This window comes from Pygoscelis adeliae, unplaced genomic scaffold (assembly GCF_000699105.1).
Source record: "Pygoscelis adeliae isolate BGI_AS28 unplaced genomic scaffold, ASM69910v1 Scaffold3, whole genome shotgun sequence".
NCBI lineage: Eukaryota > Metazoa > Chordata > Aves > Sphenisciformes > Spheniscidae > Pygoscelis > Pygoscelis adeliae.
In genome coordinates this window covers 2,433,808-2,454,102 of record NW_008824446.1, presented here as the reverse complement: position 1 = coordinate 2,454,102, position 20,295 = coordinate 2,433,808, and the positions used below count along the sequence as shown (strand labels likewise).

Genomic DNA, 20,295 nt, shown 5'->3' with positions numbered 1-20,295 from the left:
TGGTGGCAGGGGAGGTTATGGTGGCAGGGGAGGCTATGGTGATCCATACGGTGGAAGAGGAGGGGGAGGATACCGAAGATACTAAAATATTGTAAATATTAACAGAGTAACTGGCAAAATATAGTGGTGGTGTTTACTGGTATCAGGAATTTAGATATGTTAACTGGGTTTAGGTTAGAATTAAGTATGACCATGTGAATCATTGCATTAGACCAACTGATGTTGTCATTGAATTCTTTTAGTTAACTTAACAGAACTTTTGTACTAAAGTGTGATGACTAAAGTCCTTGTTTTTCGTACTGCTCATATGGTGTTTTTTAATATGTCATTCTATTTAAAATAAGCCTCAGAAAACGGAATAAAACCCTTTCTAAACAAACAAAAAAAATGTTATTTGATGTTCAGCCCTCTGTAATTATTGCATGTTGCATGTCCAGTCCCTGCTCCAAAATGCTGTGTAGAACAAAACAAAATAGGTCTAAGAACCGGATGGAAACACTTTTAAAAGACTCTAGAATGCTGCTTTCAGGCTTTTTCTCTTCATCTGGTTTTCATGTGGGATGTGTAAACAAATTTTAATGTCAAATGTTAAAATCCTTAAGGCTTTGGTCAAAACTATTCACTTAGCTATGTTTCTTATTCTTTCAGAACTTTACATAAAAGTAACATTCTGAATTAATACTCTCAGAAACTAATAAAATCAGGTTGGTTTGTGTGTTCATAAATATATCAGAGACTATTTGAAGGTCAGAGCGTGTACCATAAAGTCAGAATCATGGTGAGTTTTGATAGTCTCTATTTTCATTTTACCTGTTTTCCATTTTTTTGGTGTTTCATAAAAAAATTTTAAGATCAGACTGGGCAGGAAATTTCTGCAGCGATCATATCCGGTGAGAATTCATTTATATATTCCTTCTGAATCAGCCTTGAGACATAAAGGTTGAATAAGCTGAGCTTCTTGAGAAAGAACATACCATTTCTTTCCCCCCCTTTGAAAAAAAACACCCCCTTTTTTCCCCCCCCCCCCCCTTTTTTTTTTTCCCCTCCCCTGCCTGCTCCATGTTTGGGAATCGCCAGCTGCCCAGCTAATAAGACATCTCATGCAGCAGCTGCCCTTCCTCAGTGACTTCTCTCTCTCTTACTCTGCCAACCAATTGGTCTGATAACGTAAAAGAAACTCTGTCTTGATACGGTATGGGTGCCTTCTCCTTCACAGACAGTGTTACTCTAGAAGAAGGAGTTAGCTTTCACACAATTATGGCTGTAAATACATCTAGACAAGAATTAAATTTAGAGTTGTCGGTTAAAGAAAGACGACAGTTTCTGTTGTCCAGCGTCTTTTAGGTCTCCTCCCCTGCTGTGAGGCCACTCCTGAGTACAGAGGTGGAACAGGGAGATGACACCCAAGTATATGCTCATGACAGTATTTATCGGGGTCAGGTTACTACAGAGAGATTCGGGAAGGCATCTGATAAACCTGGGCATGTCTGTTGATTGCATAGCGCAGAAAACTTGAAGCACTTTGAGTATGTAGCTGTAGGCTTAACTGCAGGTTGAACTTTAGGGTTTGATTTTGGTTTTATGATGTTCCACAGTCATGAGTTCTTTCTGCACAAATTTCCTATGGGTGTCCATATTTGGTACGCTTTAAAGGTGTCCTTTTACCTTCAGGAACACATGCATCATGTCCTGTTTCGTAGGCACCTTTATGCGTGAATGTAAAGCTCTGTTCAAAACTAAATTATTCTCTCTTTCAAAAGCCTGTGTCAGATCTTATTAATTAGCCATCACCAAGCTTTTCACTTGAAATTTTAATCCAGATAAACTCCAAAAGTTTCTCTTCTGTTATTTCCTCTCTGATCATAGCCTGCTTGAGAATGCTGCTTGTGATGTGATAGGTACGGCCCTACCCATGCTTCAGGGTCCCAGCAGGTGCCTAACAAAAAAGGGCAGGAGTTTTCCTTGCTTGAACATGTTAGCTTGGATGTGAATTCTTGAAATAATGGCTTAACTTCACCCAACTGCTAGCAATATAGTTCCTTTGCCAATTTTTTTCTGTGTTCCTTTCTGGCCTAAGCCATTGTCAGCCTCTGCAGCCATTATGGAGAGACCCTCATGGGTCACGTGGGAGCGTAGTACTGGTTTTCTTGCTGTTGAGCTTGGGTTTTGCCTAACGCTCTGGAATAGCTCACAAATTGACGACATACCAGGTGAGGCTGCTGGCCTTGGAAGTGAAGTGTTGGTCAGCAAAGACATGGAGAGAGTAGTTTTTAACAACCAAAGCCTTAATACAAAATTCTGTTTGCTCATCCCAATGTTATTTTTTGCTACAAGTAATTCCTGAACAGGAGTCAAGCATTTAGCTTCACCAAGGAAATATTCACCTAGGAGAATCAAATGGCTTGTCCACGCGTAAGGGTTTCATCAGTCTTCAGATGTGAAGTTGCACTGGTTTAGTTGAACTGTTGTACCTGCGTATGTGGGTGTGCCTTGGTGCTTTTACACTCATCAGCTTACCCTGCTTGTAGCAGACAGGACAGTCTGGAATGAAGTGAACCAGCTACGCGCCCACATGTAATTCTAACAGTTAAATTATTTCAGTATCATACTTCAATTATATTTATGTAGACCATGTAAAAGATGGAAATTTAAATAGGTTGGAGATTTTGGTTTTTAATCCGGCCATTTCAGTTTTTCCTAACTAATTCCAAAACATGAAGCCAGTTAAAGTAAGCACCACCACATTTCATAGAGGTATCCTTTGTCAACAGAGGACAGAAATGTACGCTTTTAATTTTTCAAAAGATGCAATAATACCGTGAAAATAACTGATTTAAACCTCTTCTCAAATTTTGTATGTTTGTCTTGAAAAAAAAGTATTTTCAAAAACTCTGTTGTAAGTAAAAGATTTTCATATATATGTTTGTGAGCATTTTTGTGTTTATTCACACTTAGTTAATATCTACCTGAAAATATTGTTTTGTTTGATGAAGAATTGAAAAATAGGTTGGGGTTTTTTTTTTCTGGATTTGAGAGAGACACTTTTGTTAACAGCTGTAAACACTGAGGAATAAAGTACTGTACTTGAAGTTATTTGCATCACTTGCGTAGTGTGATTTGGGTCCACTATCGTATGTTCTTCCTGTGTTTGTAAGGAGGAATTCCTGATGGTGATTTACAACAGTGATGGAACTTACTTTTTCTGATAATGAAAGATAACAGACACATTTTGACCAAAATGGAGAAGGCTGTAGATAACAATATAGGAAAATTTCAACAGACAGGGCATGTCACAAATAAACATATCCCTGTTACATTGTCTGGGATTCCTAAGGAATCTCAGTAAAGTTTTTTCTTAGTAAAAAAAAAAATTAGGTAGGTCAATGCGATCATTACTTCTGTCTTTATGTAAACCAAGGAAATATCCTCCAATTACTTCTGAAGTTTTCTTTATTTAATTTCTGTAATTATGAAGTAAAACACAACTTGCTTTGTACATATGCAAGACTGTAGAGCAGATTTACCCATATAAATAGGAATTGTGTTTTCAGTAGTTCGTCTGCACTCCTTGTCTCCTTCCCTCACCTCCCTCAGATGACTGAAGCTAACTAACTGAATGAATGTTCATGACCCCACATAAAAACATACTTGAGATAAGGTATTTTGAACTTTCCTACAAGGTAAAGAATAGCGAGTCTTTAGGGTGCTACAGTGCTGCCTGTATCGTAGCCAGCATTAGCAGACGCTACAGAAGCCTTGTTTAAACTTGGCTATCATGCTGTGAAGTCCTTTGCAAATTAGCATTCTCAACGAAAGTGAGAGAGTGTGCTAATGAAGAACTGTGCTTTGTAATACTTGGAATAGTGAGTAGCAAAACAGTGTCTGTACTGTGTCAACCACTAGAATACCAAAAGAATAATCTGCAAATACCTAGCTTCCTCAGGCAACGTTCCAAGGCTCACAGAAGGTGAAGCTAGACTAGGGCCTCTGGTACTAGGTTAATCCTGCGGAAGTGTCTCAGATGTCAGAGTCAGGGAAGATGAATGTAGGATGTTTAGATTTCTTTGAGATACAAACTCAGAGGCATGAAGTGCAATTTTAATATTTTTTCTATTATAAATATTAAACCGAAGTCTTACAATTTATATAAAATCTTTACAATCTGTACACTTTTTCAATCTTCTCAAACAGCATTAAAACAGAAGTTTTTCAAGTTGCCACAGAGCTCAGTTACCACAAAATAACAGATTGCTACTGTAACAAAAACGTATTTCCAAAAACATATATAAGCTACTTGAAAGGCAGTTCTGTTTAATCTGCATATGAACAGTAGCCCTGCCTTGTTAATTGTGATATTACTCAATCTATTTACTTTTATCTTTAAACAATCCGAATTCACACTTAAAAAATAAACAAGGGGGGGCCACTTGTTTTTTCCTCCTTCTGTATGTACATGAAACAGCCGAGCCTGGAGAAGGAATAAAGGTGAGTGCTTTTCATTTAGATTAGCCATGACAAGATACATTTCAATATCGGTGTTTGCTAACGTTGACTTTTAAACAGCACTTAGTACTTAAATTGTATCTTTTTTCCTAGCATAAAGCAGCAGCTTGAGGATTAATACAGATGTGAGTGATTTTTGTTTAGTAGCTTTGCCAGTTTTAGCAGTATCCCTGTAGTCAGTTTGTGCTATTAGTCTTTCATGCAGCAAAAAGGAAGTCCCAAAAGAAGCAAGAAGGGACTACCACCATAAAAAACCACCACCACCACGAAAGAAAAAAACACCGTAAGAGGCTTTGGGCAAACAGAGAACCTGGAGGTACTCTGAGGGCTCTCCCGATATCAACTGACTTCTTTGAAGCAGGAACTTTTCAGCATACATGAGGCACCACATACTTGTTCTGTAAGATATTCCTGCAAACAGATCCCTTTTAAGTCATTTAGATTGTAGGAACAAGACGACAACACAGAGAAACATCAAGTTAACATTTAAGACTGAACAAATCTATGGTCATAACTCAATTTGCAGTGTTAAGTACTCAACCTAGTAACACAGTAGCCTTTGGGCCAGCTGCTGGGAATTTTCTTTTTAAATAAGAGTTTGTTCATGATCTCCACCCCCCAGCGTAGACAAAGTATATGCATACGCACAAATTGCATTAGAATCCAGAGTTCAGACCACAAGCAAGCAGTTGTTTTAGCTGCACAACAAGATTTATGAGCCCTAGCTGCTCTTTTGGGGTATTTTTGAAATACATGAAAGATATTCAACTTTTATCTTGTTTATTTTGACTGTTGCAGAAACAGACTTTTATTTGCTAAATGCCTATCAGGAGTACGCCTTGCTGTAGTTCCCTGAATAGAGGACAGAATCAAGAAGCATACAGAAAATGGGCAAAGCAAGTTTGCAGGCATGACCTGAGAGCCATTCTGATTGCTTCATTGATCAAAGTGCAATTCCATCTTCATTGTTAATAATTCGGGTTTAGTGTATGAGGAAAAAAAGCTGCACAATCTTCACAGCTGCTGGTTTGTGTCCTATGCATTTCAGTTATTTACAGTAAGGTAACAGAAAATCTACTACTACTACTATTTCCCTCCATTTGTTTTTACTTATACATGGAGATGCAAGCACAATCCAAGTTCAAAACAATTTATAATGACTAAACTGGCAAGTAGTTTCAAATGGACTTTCATAAAAAAAGCATTCATATACTTGATAATGACTGTAAATTGTGGATGGAACATACATTTATACCACTTTGAACACAAAGCACACATGCTATTGTAATAGGTTGACTAAATTTCAATCTATAACGGACTTGTAACTTACAGGTTTTGAGGAGCATTAAGTAGACTCTGTAGATAAATATATCAAAATCATAAGTTTCTGATGTTTAAATGCGTGATGACAAATCCCTGCCTGATAAATGCGAGCAAGTTTTATACAACTGTAAGCATACAGATTCTCTTGGAATGCAAATGCAATTTTAAAATTGGCTATTCTGACAAGTGGATTTATCAGTAACTTGAAAGACTGTTTTGTCTTAACAATATGTACACTTTGTAGCTTTAAGAAAACTAAGTTACCTCCCTAGCACCTTTCACTCTACAAAATTTACACACATAAGAGCACACTCATCTTGACACTTTGCCTAAAGTGCATGTGAAATCTCGGAGAGAGAAAATGGAGAAACCTTGGTTAGAACCAGAAGATGTTAGGAGCTCTGGAGTACAACAACTGTTGCACTGGGATTACTGTACAGTTTCCCTCATAATATGGCCCTCGAGGTTCTACTCAACAATGGCTCCCACTTTGTCATGAGAGAAAAATAATCAACTGTGTCCCATATCTACCGTATGTGGACAACAACAATTTATCCCTTCAGCCAAATAAGTAGGGCCAAGGGTTCCAAGCTGTGGCATGGAACACAAAAATGGAAGCAGTATTCAATGTAAACTCTCTTTAGTCTCATCTATTTTACCTTAACAAAGGTAAGCATTTGAGCAGCAGGACTTCTAAAGCTCTGAAAGAGGTTTAAAAAAATTGTCAGTTTATCTTAACAAAGTCTAAGAATCAAATATCATTAGCTTAACTACTTATTTTAATATTCTTTAACTTTGGGAATGAAGGTGATGGTTCACTTCATGATTTTAATTGGTTTCAGCCACAATGAGAAGGAACTGTTTCTCTTAATGGAATATTTCTACAGTTTTACTTAAATACTCAGCTAGCTATCGAACGTTTGTTTCTACAAACCTGAATTTGGGCCAAATCTGAGGTGACACAGTCTTATGAATAGCTACTTTGTCAGAACACTTGTAGAGTAAGGTGTGCTGCTGGCAGCCAAGTCACTGGGGAATCCACATGGTCTTCATCATGAACAGAAACTTCAGCAACACTGTCACTCCTTTTAAAAGCAAACCCAGAAGATACTATTTTCATTGCACAGATAATGCTAAATTACCTTAAAAGTCAAAGGAATGGATTTATGCATTTGGGAGTGTATGTTTGATATGGAAATGTGCTGAGTAAAGAGAATATTTCTGTTTAACATCCTTCAGACTCTCTCTGCAGTTCACTTGGTAAAGCAGCTTTATCACAACCCCTCCTTCAGTCTCACATTCTTCCGCAGGAAATTTCCCCTCTTGTCTGCTAGGAGCAGTCTCTGTGTTGTAGGTTGTCGACTACATGGTTTCTTCTCTGGATTGTGAGAGATTCAATTGTTTTATGTGCCTGTTCCAGTTGGATCTTTAAACCTTCATTGTCTGCCTTTAGAATATTTCTTTCCTAAACAAAACAAAAAAAAGAGAGAATGGTATTTTATTTTGCATTTGTTTCAGAACTGTCTGGTGGTATGCTTAGGTTGACTGGCATAAACGTAAGTTGGCGTAGCTCTTATCAGTGGAACAGAACCAGTAACTTATTTGAACATTTCCATAGTCACTGGTCTATCCTTTGTGTATACTCTTGAAACTTTCCAGCAGCTGGTATCTGACAGTCATGCCCACAACCTGCATTTATCCACCCTCCACTGCTCCTCTCGTAACAGCAGTAATCTGGGGGAAACAAGAACACAGCTCACGCTTCACTGCTCTACTAATGCAGAAATTGATGTACCATAATCTAAGACATTAATTTATAACATCAGCTGCTGTTCAGTAATTGAGGTCAGGATCTGCTGAGGGAGCAAGGACTGTAGATTGTGGGACTCGCATGAATTGGACACTTTGAAGAACCAGTTCTTACAAGTTCATCCACACTTCACATCCTTGTCTACATTGAATGTACTGTTGACTGAAAGAGAAGTGGTCTGTACTGGAAGATTCTTGCTAATTGCCTTAATCTCTGTCTTAATAAACCAATCATCTTTCATAACAAGATAAGCTCACTTTATCAACAGCAAAGGATACTTTGAAAGTTATACTGATCATTCAAAGATCAGGCTGTGGTTCTGTTGTTGGACTCTTTCCATGTTGGTCCATCTCAGAATAGTGATAGTAATGAGTGAAGTATGAAAATAAGTCTGCCTTTGTTCCTCAATCATATCTGCATCCATCCATCAGTCGCATTGTTGATATTGTGATAGTCTCTCTAATCTGTCTGGAAAGGTAGTGTTTTCTACAAACCTGAATTTGGGCCAAATCTGAGGTGACACAGTCTTACAAATAGCTACTTTGTCAGAACACTTGTAGAGTAAGGTGAGCCACAACTGGGCTGATGCAGGTCAAATCTAGCAAGAGGCTAGATTCAAGTTCACACAGCAAAATTTCTTGGTGACAAAGTTATCAAAAAAAAGGAGGGATTCACTGTCAGTTAAACAAAAGCAGAGCTCCCCGCCCTCCCCGCCCTGTGTATTTTGTCACTTAAGGGAGCAGAGGCCACCAAAAGCAAGAAGAAATTCAGGACTGTGTTACTTGTTTTATGGAGTAACAGCCTGTCCTAAGCGATTGGATTATGTTCACATTCTTGCCTGTCACTTTTAAGACTGACAGAGATCAGTGTAACCATAACAAGGGCTTCAAAATTTATTCCCTAAGCCCTATACTAGTACTAAAATTTATGCTTGAAGTGAAGCATTGCTGGGGTTAAAGTGTCTAAGAATTTATGATGCCACTCAGATTGTTCTGGCAATTAATTACACTGGAGTAAGGTGACACCTTCCCACCCAGCCACTTGCCCGCACCCTCCAACCACTTTAAGGTACTGTTGTGTAAAACAGAATTTGTTTCATCATATATGTACCTGCTCAAGTTCCTGGTATGAGGGTTTACAGCCGTGATGCTCCTCCTTCATTTTCTGGCTGGAGTCCTTGTTTTCCCATTTAACATATGCCTTTTTGCGGCCTAGAATTGGGCTCGGACATGGGGATGGTGGAGCTGCCTGGAGATAAGGATTTTCTGGCATCCTATGTTCTTTCTTCTCTGTCTGCCTACGAGATACCTCACCAGCCAACAGTACGGGATCAGTCTGTGTACCTTTATGAACCACAGCTGGTTTCAGTCTCACTGAGATTTTCTGAGCTGAGGAACCCATGAGCATAATCGTTCGGTCCTTGCTGTCTTCATTGTGTTCTGCTACTTCCCCATTAGGAAATGTGAACGGTCCTTCTTCTTGTCCTGTAGAATATATATGGTAAATTGAGTCAAGAGCTTATCCCAGGAAAGGAGAAACAAGAGGCACAGTAATTAAACATGGTTTTAATAAATGAAACAACATTTATTCTTGATTGATTTTACATTCATTACTCTCCAAAATTGGTGTCACTGGAAGTTTATCAATGTTGCGTCTCTTGGAATAACTGTTGGCCCTGTCTCGGTTACATAAATATGGATCAGTAAGAAGAAAACAGGTGTACCATCAAGGTCAGTTAAAGAAAAACCTCTAGATGGCTAAGAGGTTTTATATAGACCACTGATCTTAGTGATTGGGCTGGAAGATTAAACCTGGGTGTGAGTTCAGCCTTATCACAACTTGCAGCTGTAAGATACAACTTATTTCATCCACTTTATAAGGTGAAATAATGACATTTTAAATTTTACAGTGCTTTTGTATAGGTCATCCTAAAATACTTTTACTTTTGCAGTTAAAAGTAAAAACTGAGTGAGGGTGGGAAAAAACCCCCACAATGTTAGAAGCAGTGGGCAAATGATGTGATTAAAGGATTTAAAGACCTGTTTCAGATAAAGTAGTTTCTGTTGTTGGGAAGAAAACAAAATGAGACTGCGTGTTCAAACACATGAGGGGAAAGAACAAAGTCAGGCCAGTAGCTGCTGCAGGCTCTGGAGAATTAAATGAGGGTGTGGATGAACAGGTGAGGCTTACACCTTCAACCTAGACCTGAATTCTCATTCTTCAATATGACACAGCATTGAGAGGTACCACATTCTGGTGCACTGGGTGATGATGGGGCAACACGCTACAGTTCAAGCTCTCTCTAAGCATGACATCCCACAAGGTGGTTATTAAGCAGTGCTGCAGCCATTGCGGGTGCAATCATAGAGATGCACATGGTCAGTTATCAAGAGAAATTGGCTGCATTGTGCTCCACCCAAGTGCTAATAGGAAGCCTAAGATGGAATCCAGCAGTACGAATCTTAAATACAACACAAAAGATTGATATCAAAGTGGCAAGAAGTAGATTTGAAGAACGTTAGATAGGCGAAGAGCAGGAGAGAAATTTAAAGAAAGTGAATAATGAGAGAGTTGGAACATCAGAATCAAAAGAAAAACAAAACAAAAGTAGCCTGAGGTCTTATTCAAGGACAACACTTCCTCCTTTGGAGACCTACATGGTAATACACAATATGAAAAGTTTATACAGTTTGTTTGATATAAGGAGAAAAGAACAGAGAGGTGTAGATTTTTCATTTCTGATTAAATGAATGATGGAGTGACGAAGAGAAGTTTTAGATTCAGCTAATGAAGTGGAAAAAATAAACACAATTAGCTCTTGGTTTTCCTAGCGCACAGCTACGCAAGTAAACTGATTTTATGAGCTCCACATTGAAATCTGAGTCAGAATTGTAACAGTGCAGTAGTTGCTTAATGTGACAACAGCAGTAAAAACTGGAGTGTACTGAGACCTGCTTGTCACAAGGTGAGAGAGTTAAGGGAACCTGTCAGCTGTTCAGTTCACAGCATCTAGTTCTCATGAGAGGCTGGCAGAAGATTTACTCAGTTTTTGTGGAATTCATGCACCACAAATTGTGTAGTGGAATTCATGCACCACGCATTGTGTAGTGTGACAAGAGATCTCCCAGAAATTGAGTCCTTACTTATTCAGACTAGACCTGGAATGGTGTTACTTGGTACAGGGCCACTTATGCCTGATTCTAGTTTATATGTTGGTAAAACACTGCAGTTAACTAACAAAACCTGAAATGATGCTGTACAACTCAGCTTTAACAGAAAAAGGAACAAAGGAAAGATTATCTAGATCTGTTGATCTTTTTAACGTGATCTTTTCTCACCATGGAATTGCTCTTTGACTCCTACTGGGCAGAGGCTTGAAGCAAGAGCAGATGTTGGGCTGCTGTCTGCAACTGAAGTTTTGGGTCTTCTCTTGCACTCTATCACAACCAGGTCTTTACATTGCTTGTGGCAGTTCATTCCGCAGTCTGTAAACAAAACAAAGTTACATGATGCATTGGCTCTGTTGTAGCATCTGAGATCAGCTCTCACACTGTGTTGCCTTCCCAGGAAGCAACAAAGCTTCTTTGATGTTCTCTACATGCATTCCCTGTAACAACATACGTCTGGTAAACAGACCAACGACATCCCTTTCCTATATACGCCTAAAACTCCTTTTCATTGTGAAAATACAAAATAGCAACATTCAGTCGCAACAGCATGATGACTGTAGGAGTTGCAGAGAAAGCAGATACCTGTATGAGGTAGAAATGTCTGCAAAATACATGTTGTGAATGTGTTGCACAGTTTTCACAGTGTTGGTGTTTCCGCCCATTGGAATAGAAGGGTCTGTTCCCAAACCCTCTGGATTCAGTGAAGATTTGCAAAGGGTTAGAGCTATCAGTTATGAGTTTCTTCATCTTTGGATTTCTTCTGGATCATCTGTCTGTCATCCTATTCTTGAATCAGCCTTCTCCTCCTTGAGAGGTCAGATTAAATAGGTCCATAGACACAGCAGTGGATCTCAGGATGATCAGGTTTTTTTGTCATTCGCCATCAATTACAGGTTAAAATTAACAAAGGATAAAGTATCTTACCTTTGCATCTGTATCCTTGTTTAATGACTCCCCATAGCTGAAATTCAAACAAGCAGAAAGAGTATGTATTAGTATATTTCTCTGCACATTTGATACCTCCAGATATAAAAATCCACTAAAAGCTCCACGCATTTCTAAGATCTGAGCACCTGCAGAATATCTTGTTTTTCTACCCTTTTAATCGTAAGGTCAAAATATGAACTGTTTACCTCTTTAGCATAAGATAAACAGCATATTTTATGTGTGTTCCTTGATCACAAACAAAATAGCTTGAGCTAGTCTCTAATGAGTACATCAGCAGATCCGACAGCCCCCAGAGAAGTTGTGGAGCTGCAGTAGATGGAGAATTCTATCTCAGCACCCTTGTTTGATCCCAGCTAAACTGGGGATCGGTATGACAGCCAGTTTTACTAAATCTTTCTGTGCCGTAGGCAGGGGGCATATCATGTCTGTATCAGGACATGAGTTCTAACAGCCCCATGGAGTGGAAGGCTCTTGATTTGGAAGTCTTGCCTGAGACTGTCTTTGGTGACACAACCGAACACCACAAGGTAGGAGCCATGTTTAAACAGATAATAGTACTGCCAAGAGCGGTGTAAAGGATACCTTAAATAGCTACACAGGTAGAAGCCTGATGTTCTATATAGCTTCACTGGTGTTTTATATAGATCCGTTTCTGTATGTGACACAGGGTGATTATGAGATTAAAAAAAGGCATTATTCCAAACAACGTTAACATAATTTACTAAAAAGTAAGCTTACAAATCCAGCACAGTTGTCACAGAAAGTAGGCCTTAAGTAAGTGGTCTCTTGGAAGTTGTGAGCAAAGCCAAGTCCTAATTTGGAATAGATTGAGCTAGCCCTCATAAAGTAAGCTGTTATTTCATCCCTGCTAATCAGACCTTCCCTGAAAACAAAAAAGAAGATTTGTTTGTGAGACATATTTCTTAAAAGCGTGAGGAGAATTAAACATATCTTTCTTCACAATTTATAATGGCAATAGTTTCATGGGCCAAAAACTACAATGACCTCAGTAATCTTGTCAACTGCTCCCAAAGTCTACAGAAACTTATCTACACATTTAAAATGCAGCCTGTAAGGATAAACAAAATATCTGCATATTTGATGCAACCTCAAAACTACTTCATAGAAAACTTCTGAATAATCACTATTATATTTTTTCATGCTTTAATATGTTAAGAAAAATGTTCTTAATTGACAAAAATATACATTTGCCAATTGTCTATTTTTGAGGGACAGGTTCATCTCAGGAAAGTTCTTTAGTAGTATGTACTGAATAGCATTCAAAAAACCATTTCTTTTTCTATTATCTGTTCTTCCTCCTACATCAGCCTGGTGACCACTGCTGTAAGCTCATGAAGATGTCATTCACAACACACTTAGAAGATGCTTTTGCCAGTTATGTTTTCACTTCTATTTGTGGGTAAAGAGGATGATTTTACCACCCTAATGGTAGAAATAAAATTTAAAAACAAAAACCCCAAAACCCCTCCCAAAACAGATGCTACAAAGTTGATAAGCAGAACTAGGTTAAAAGAGATTTGTATGTACTCACCAGTCCTTAGCCATTACACAAAATGAGAATGGAAAACTGGCAGCTATCTTTTCAAATTCTTCCTGAGAAATGTATCCATCCTGATCATGGTCATAATTTTTGAAGACAGACTATGCAAGATAATAGTAGAATAGTTTATAATGAGGATGGGCTGAACTACCACTTTAGAAAGTCTCCACGATATTTATGGATTTCCTCTCTCACTTTCTCCCAGTACCTATTAAACAGTGCAAGTGTCTAACTGCTTTTTTTTGCTTGAGACTAAAGAAGCATTGTGATTTCTTGATTTGTAGCAAAATGTAGATAAGTCAACATAGGCTGGACTAAATGCTTCACTACACAATGACAGCTCTTTTTTAGTTTCGCTTTAAGATCATTATGTCCAGGCCTACATATACAATTTGTACTAATGCTCTCAACTAGTAGTCTCAGTGATGATCTCTCTGGCCAAATCAGTGTAGCTGCCTACCTTATTTCATCAGGTCAATGTTACGTGAAAAGCAGTTATATGACAGAATTGTCATGTAGACACCTATTTCCACTTGTGGAACGTCATTAGTGTTTGTCTCTGGCCCTAAGGCGAGGAGCACATCTAATAAGGCGAGGCCAAATTTAGAAATATATTCCAAAACAGCATGTATCAAAGGATACCTAGCAATATTAGAAGTGCTTAGAAGGAAAAGAGATGAAGCAGGGATGCAAAGACAAACTCTTTACCTCTCTCTCTCCATCAGTTTTGGAATCAATCACCTGAGCTTACTTGATGGTTTCCAGTAAAGCAAAAGAGAGAGAAAAAGCAACGGGTGCTAGTAACAAAGCCATTGAGAGGCCCCACTTTCAGACTCCACCAGTAACATGATGTTGGAGTCTCTGGTAGAAATGGACTCCCTGGCTCCTTGGAAGAATGACTCTGGAAGTATACAAACCAGCATTCACACTCCCCGCTGGCTCCTTAGTCATTTAAGCAATTTCCTTCCATGCCTCACAGGCTGCTGCTGCTATTTACAGCTAGGCAGAAGTATCTATTTGTGAGGACAGAAGTGCTTACAAACTCAGCACAGCTTTGAATGTGTCCAGTATTTTTTCCCTTCTTTGTATCTTCCTATACCTAGAGATTAAGCCTAAGACCGATATGTAAGGTAAATGGGCCAACCATACTTACATCTACCATTCTCTGAACATGTTTGCTGATGGTTTTTGGATCAGGTTTTGGGGCTACTCCTGAGGCCCAGTCTGCAACTACTGGTGGTCTGGAAGGTGTCAAAGGCTAGAATAAATTGAATGGAACTTCATTAGTACGACATGGAAAGATTTTCAGTATTACACTTCTTTCATTTGTGACAAAGGACTATGTGATACAGGACTGCAGAAAAATGGCCTGTTGGACCCAACACCATACTTTTGATAATTACGTGGTACTTCAGAGGAAGCTCTTCCTTGAACTGTCCAAAACAGTGGTTGTTCCTTAAATTGTCACAGTTCACTGACAGTCCTGTAAATTCACCATCTTCTCCATATTTATAAAACAGGAACAAAACTGCAATATAACACTCATGGGTTTGATCATTTGAATCACATAAGAATTCTTCATTTAAAAGAAACAGTATCAATTGCCAAGATTGAGCCTGATGTCTCTACACAAGTAACTTCATTTGTGTTTGTGTTCATGTTATAAAACCTGATATGGTGTCAACTCTCCCATATATTCTAGCTTAGGCTTCATCATCAACCAAACAATTTATGCTTTAACAGATTTTGCTCAGTCTATAAAGCTAAAATTTAGCATAAAATAAAATGAATGCAAAGAATAAAAGTTACATTACTCAAAAAAAGATCTTTTTGTTAAGAATCTGGAAAGGCCCTTACGGCAGCTCGGTGACTTCGTGGCTCTCGTGCATATGAAAGTTCATAAATTTCATCTTCTGTGTAGTAAAGATCAAGGGACAGCTGAAAACAAACACAACATTAGTTTAATCCCAAAGCAGTCACTACTACTTGATGTACTTGTTCCTGGCATGCATTAGTATTTTTTGGTGGATTAATTTTTAATTTAGGTTGTACCTAGAAAAAAATGCACTTGAGCTGCACAGGTGTTCACAGTGATTTGAAATGGGTACATTTCTAAATTCCGGTCTGTTATTGCCATTATCTGGAAATCTGTAACATTACACAGCTACAGCCATTAGCACAGCAAGTGACTGTAAGCATGATTAGCGGTCAGTTAATAAGTTACCTGAAAAAAAATGTTACTCCCATAATATTCAAGTAGTCTATCATGCAACTAAGCACAAAAGCACCATTCCAATGAAACTGTCCATCAACTCTAATTCTCAGAAAACTCTTGTTTAAACATGTCATATTTATCCAATCCAGCTGTCACCATGTTGAACTAAGAAGTGTATGATGAGGATAAAAGATGGACTTGCATATATTTAGTGAGAACCTTTAACTGTCAACAGTAGTTATGTTAAGTGAGGAACATTATACCTGGATAATAAAGGAATTTGAAAAAATTATCAAATTTATACCTTTGCTTTTGCATGTGTCCTGAAAAATAGTATAGCAAATATTTTTATTGACTGGAAACAAATTTCAAGCGAAGATTGAAGACTGGTAACATGACACTTTGAATATTTACATGAAAATATTCACACTAGACATGGGATTGAATAGAAAAGCCACATGTAACTGTGTTACAAGACTCAATCTACGGCAAGTCCAAATATAAACTTGTTACAGTGAGTCAAGATCGTGGCAGTCATATGTATATAAACTAAGAAAACAAAATATGCTATTTTATCCAATGAATAACATTAGTCAAATTGCAGATAAGCAATAACTTTCTTGTGAACAACTGCAAGAATTACTGTTGTAGTCATAATAGTGAATAATTTTAGATTCTTGGGGAAATCTTAAAGTAGTTTCTGACACTCAGAAAACAAAAATCTAAATGTTAAGATACTTCTATGAATTATTGACTTATGTATGTAATTACTAATACCTCTTCAAACTGACTTGCCTGCTACTGGGAAAGCATATGACTAAAGGAAACAGGAGAAGGAGAAAGACTGTTGGAAAGATCAGAGAACAAACAGGAAAATTATGTGCACCCTGGAACATTAGCAGATTAGAAGATCCTGCTTTGAAATGAAGTATTTCTTTTGATTTATGTCCTGTCATATATAGCTAATGAAATTGTGACCGAAGTTCTACATATTTGTAATAGCCATTTTTAAAAAAACATTTATTTTTTTTTTTAAAATAAGGGGACTTACAATAATTTGAGACAAAACATTTAAAACATTTAGCAGGAAGAAATTCACCACTTTATGCAGCTCTATTTCAGGCCCAGAGCATGCGTGCCCAATTTCACACACGAGTGCTCCTAGAGATAACAAATAACATCAAGCACATAAGCATTTTTATCTATTAGCTTTTTGCTGAAACAGGGCTTGTAACCAGAAAGTGGAAGGAGCCTATCTAGTTTTTTCAAGCTGAGGTACTTGTTAAGGCCAAATAAAACTGAGAAACAAGAAAGGTAGATGTACTTGTTTTAATAAAAGGTAATATTTTAACTTACTAGGAGAAGCTAAATTATTGTTGTGCCATACATCCTAGGTAGTATCTATTTTGTTAGTAACAGGGCACTGACCAGATATGACTGGAAGAGTAGTACAACAACTATATTTGACTAATGTTTATGTCAGTTTTTTTAGTACCAGAAGAAACCCGGCTAGAAATGTGGTATGTTTAACCCTACACATCTTAAGGGACTGAACTTTTATGTGAAAGTTTGTGTGTTCAGCACAAGGAAGCTTTTTATGTAATCTTTTTCCTCCCAGGTGCATTTAAGGAAGCTTTCTACCTTTCTCCCTATTTAGGCTTAATCAACAGAGGATTCAGAGCACTTCCTTAGTGAAAGCACAGAGAGAATGCATACTACTATAGTGAAGCAGAAATAAATGTTTCCTTCCCTTATAGAAATAATTGGAAGCATACTGCTGAACTGGCACCTCTACCCTTGCTGCCAGATAAATCAGTACCACTAACATTTTCTCTTCTTCTATTATTGCACATTTCCTTAAGGAAAAAAAAAAATTTTACAATATTATGTATTTTTAATTAATGGAATTCTCTTAGTTGTTTGAGAGGTATATGGAATTATTTTTAAAATGGGGGTATTTATCTCATCTAACAGACTTACTGTAAGCAAATGAACAAGGTCCATATTAGCCTCCAGGGGAAGCGGCATTTCCTGGAGTTGTATCAGCTCATTTATGTGGTTATACAGAGAGTATAGTTTGTATATGTTAATTTTTTTGTCCTCTAAGTAGTCTGGCATGCCCTCATAAAGGGATATCAAATCTTTCAGGTGGACCCCAAGGATTGGGATCTTAAAGTTACTGCACTCATTATAGGCTCGTCGGTAACTGTCATAATTTCTGTAAGATGAAAGCAGTTCCGTCATTTCATTAAACACCTAAAAATAAAAAGAAAAAAAAATCAAAATTGGTTACCGTTTTTGTTCTGGGCAAACAGCACAAGAATTTCCCATGTTATTGTTAAGGAGTTTACTCACAATGACTCTTGAAACGGATTTTAAAACTTTAGGCTTCAAATGAAATCTCACCTCACCTCACTTCAATTCACCTCACCTAATTTAACGATCTATAATATGTAATTACAAACAGTTAATCTATAGGCTAATCTATAACACTGGGCTTCCTACATTCCCTATTTAGTCAATGAAAAGAATAGGATCCTCTCAAGGGGATGTGTATGCCGTTAATGCATAAGAACAGCACAAGCTCTCTGACCTTCATAAAAGCAACCATCTTCACCTTAAAATGTGGAATGCACTTCTCTGGCTTCCAGGTCACCAGCTGGAACTGCTGGAATTGGAAAGTCCTGGCAGAGAAATCTTACGCTGTGCTATGGTCCCATCACAGCGTGAACGGAACTCCTACTACGGTTCAAGGTGGCACATCTGTGCTTTTAAGAAAACTTTTTTCCCATGGAAATGAAGAAGAAACAATATATTGGACTTGTTGTAAAGGCCAAATGAATCTTAAGTCTAGCAGTACAAATATTTTCCTTGTTTAAAACTATACAGGTACAAAGCTGACTCTTAACATTATAAAATCAATAGGCCAATGTTTTCTTGTGGAAGTTCCTGTCTAACCCCTTGATTTTTAACCTTCACAAACTGTTACAGTTAAACTTTAAAGTATGTTCTCAAGTCACTAATTACCAGCCTTTATTCACCTGTTTTCTATTAGCGGTTGTATACAGTTTCTTGATGCAACAAGTTATTCAAATGATGGACACATATGCAGTCCACTCCTCATGACAAAATTTGTAAAATGACATGCTTCTAAAATAAGCTTGCTAACTGGTTTTATAGATCCCGAGAGCTGCAACCGTTATCAGTGGGAGGTCATATTTCTGGTCTATACTCCAGGTATGCCCTGTTCATTCAAGCTGATCATACTGTGATCAAAACCGGTTCATTAGATAGCTATACAAAATCTTTCAGGCCCCAAACAAAATACAGCATATTAGTCTCTTAAGAAGAAGTCTCTTCTCTTTAGCACTTCATTGCTAAAAAAAATGTTTTCCTTCACAGTTTCAGTAGCCGGAATCTCAGTGAAAAATATATCCATCTGTATTTCACAAGAATTTAGTTGGAAATTACAGCTGATTCCTAACATTCCACTGTATTATAATGTGTGTGTATTAGGGCTAAGTTTGTTCACGTCTGAACTAGATAAAGTCTGTCATAGGTAAAGATCAGGTGAACAAAACCGGTCCTTTCAGTTTTAAACTCAAAGCGCAGAGGTCTGTGCTAGCATTTCATAGACTCAGGATAGTCAATGTTGCTATGGATGACAATAGTTTTGTTCTCAAATGTTCTAGGATCCAATTGTCTGCTTTCATGTTTGGATGCTATTCTGTACTACTGCATATAAATGAAAATGCAGCTTATCACATCTGAGTATTAAGAGAAACTTTAGAGAAACTATACAAATCTTGAAGAAAAGTGGGGTTGGAAGTGTAGGAGTAACTGGTGTCATAGAGATGAAACGACAAAGAAAAACTCTCCAAAACCAAAGGAAGTCTTCCTTTTTCTTTTTTCCTGCCTTTCTTTCTATCTTATCTAATGAAGTAAGGGGGTTTCTGTGTGTGCAATGACACAATTTTACAAATCCTATTTGTAAAACTTAGAGGAGCAATACCAACCTTAATTACATCATGAGGAACACATGAGCTTGTTTCCTTGAGTCTGGAAATGGAACTGTGACAGAGACCTCCTATCACTGCCATTAACGTATTGAAATTCTGCAGCTGGTGGAGCTTCTGTGTTGACATACAAGAAGATCAGTATTTATTATTTAAAGGTTCAAGTTGTTCAATATGCACATCCAAATTCTACATTTTCTCTGTTGTCTTCCTCTGAAGTTTTACAAGTTTTGTGCCACTATCCATTTGACTTCATTTCGGTAATGAGTTGTGATTTTACTGGATATTATTCTACTTATTCTACTGTTATTAAATCAGATATTAATTCTGCAGATACAGTAAGTCTTCAAAGTACTTCTCCCTCTTCCTACAGTCTACCACAATAGGCAGGAAACACTGCCTATTATCTTGGTTATGACTGCAGTTGAATTAGTATGCAAAGAATACCAATAGGACCGTAGCTCTGCTCCTATCCAGTAAGGAGTGGTCTCCTGGACCTGTGGTCTACCTGGACTTCAGTAAGGCCTTTGACACCGTCTCCACAGCATTCTCCTAGAGAAGCTGGCAGCTCACGGCTTAGACAGGTGTACTCCGCACTGGGTAAAAAACTGGCTGGACAGCCGGGCCCAGAGAGTTGTGGTGAATGGAGTTCAATCCAGTTGGCGGCCGGTCACAAGCAGTGCTCCCCAGGGCTCAGTTTTGGGGCCGGTCTTGTTCAATATCTTTATCAATGATCTGGACGAGGGGAT

At 37.9% G+C, this 20,295-nt stretch overlaps 2 protein-coding genes across 2 annotated transcripts in view; one reads left to right on the top strand and one right to left on the bottom strand.

The window, feature by feature from the left end:
• FAM98B (family with sequence similarity 98, member B) overlaps positions 1-960 on the top strand; it is a 15,866-nt gene extending 14,906 nt beyond the window's left edge. The window contains exon 9 of the mRNA XM_009321010.1: positions 15-960. Coding sequence (XP_009319285.1) covers positions 15-85 — 71 coding nt within the window. The 3' untranslated portion in view covers positions 86-960. The remainder of the gene's footprint in view (positions 1-14) is intronic.
• A 3,193-nt stretch (positions 961-4,153) lies between these two features.
• RASGRP1 (RAS guanyl releasing protein 1 (calcium and DAG-regulated)) overlaps positions 4,154-20,295 on the bottom strand; it is a 50,901-nt gene continuing 34,759 nt past the window's right edge. The window contains exons 9-18 of the mRNA XM_009321009.1: positions 19,547-19,663; positions 17,511-17,786; positions 15,173-15,253; positions 14,469-14,573; positions 13,307-13,416; positions 12,493-12,637; positions 11,731-11,767; positions 10,975-11,121; positions 8,747-9,120; positions 4,154-7,291 (exon numbers count right to left, since the gene is read on the bottom strand). Coding sequence (XP_009319284.1) covers positions 7,157-7,291; positions 8,747-9,120; positions 10,975-11,121; positions 11,731-11,767; positions 12,493-12,637; positions 13,307-13,416; positions 14,469-14,573; positions 15,173-15,253; positions 17,511-17,786; positions 19,547-19,663 — 1,527 coding nt within the window. The 3' untranslated portion in view covers positions 4,154-7,156. The remainder of the gene's footprint in view (positions 7,292-8,746; positions 9,121-10,974; positions 11,122-11,730; positions 11,768-12,492; positions 12,638-13,306; positions 13,417-14,468; positions 14,574-15,172; positions 15,254-17,510; positions 17,787-19,546; positions 19,664-20,295) is intronic.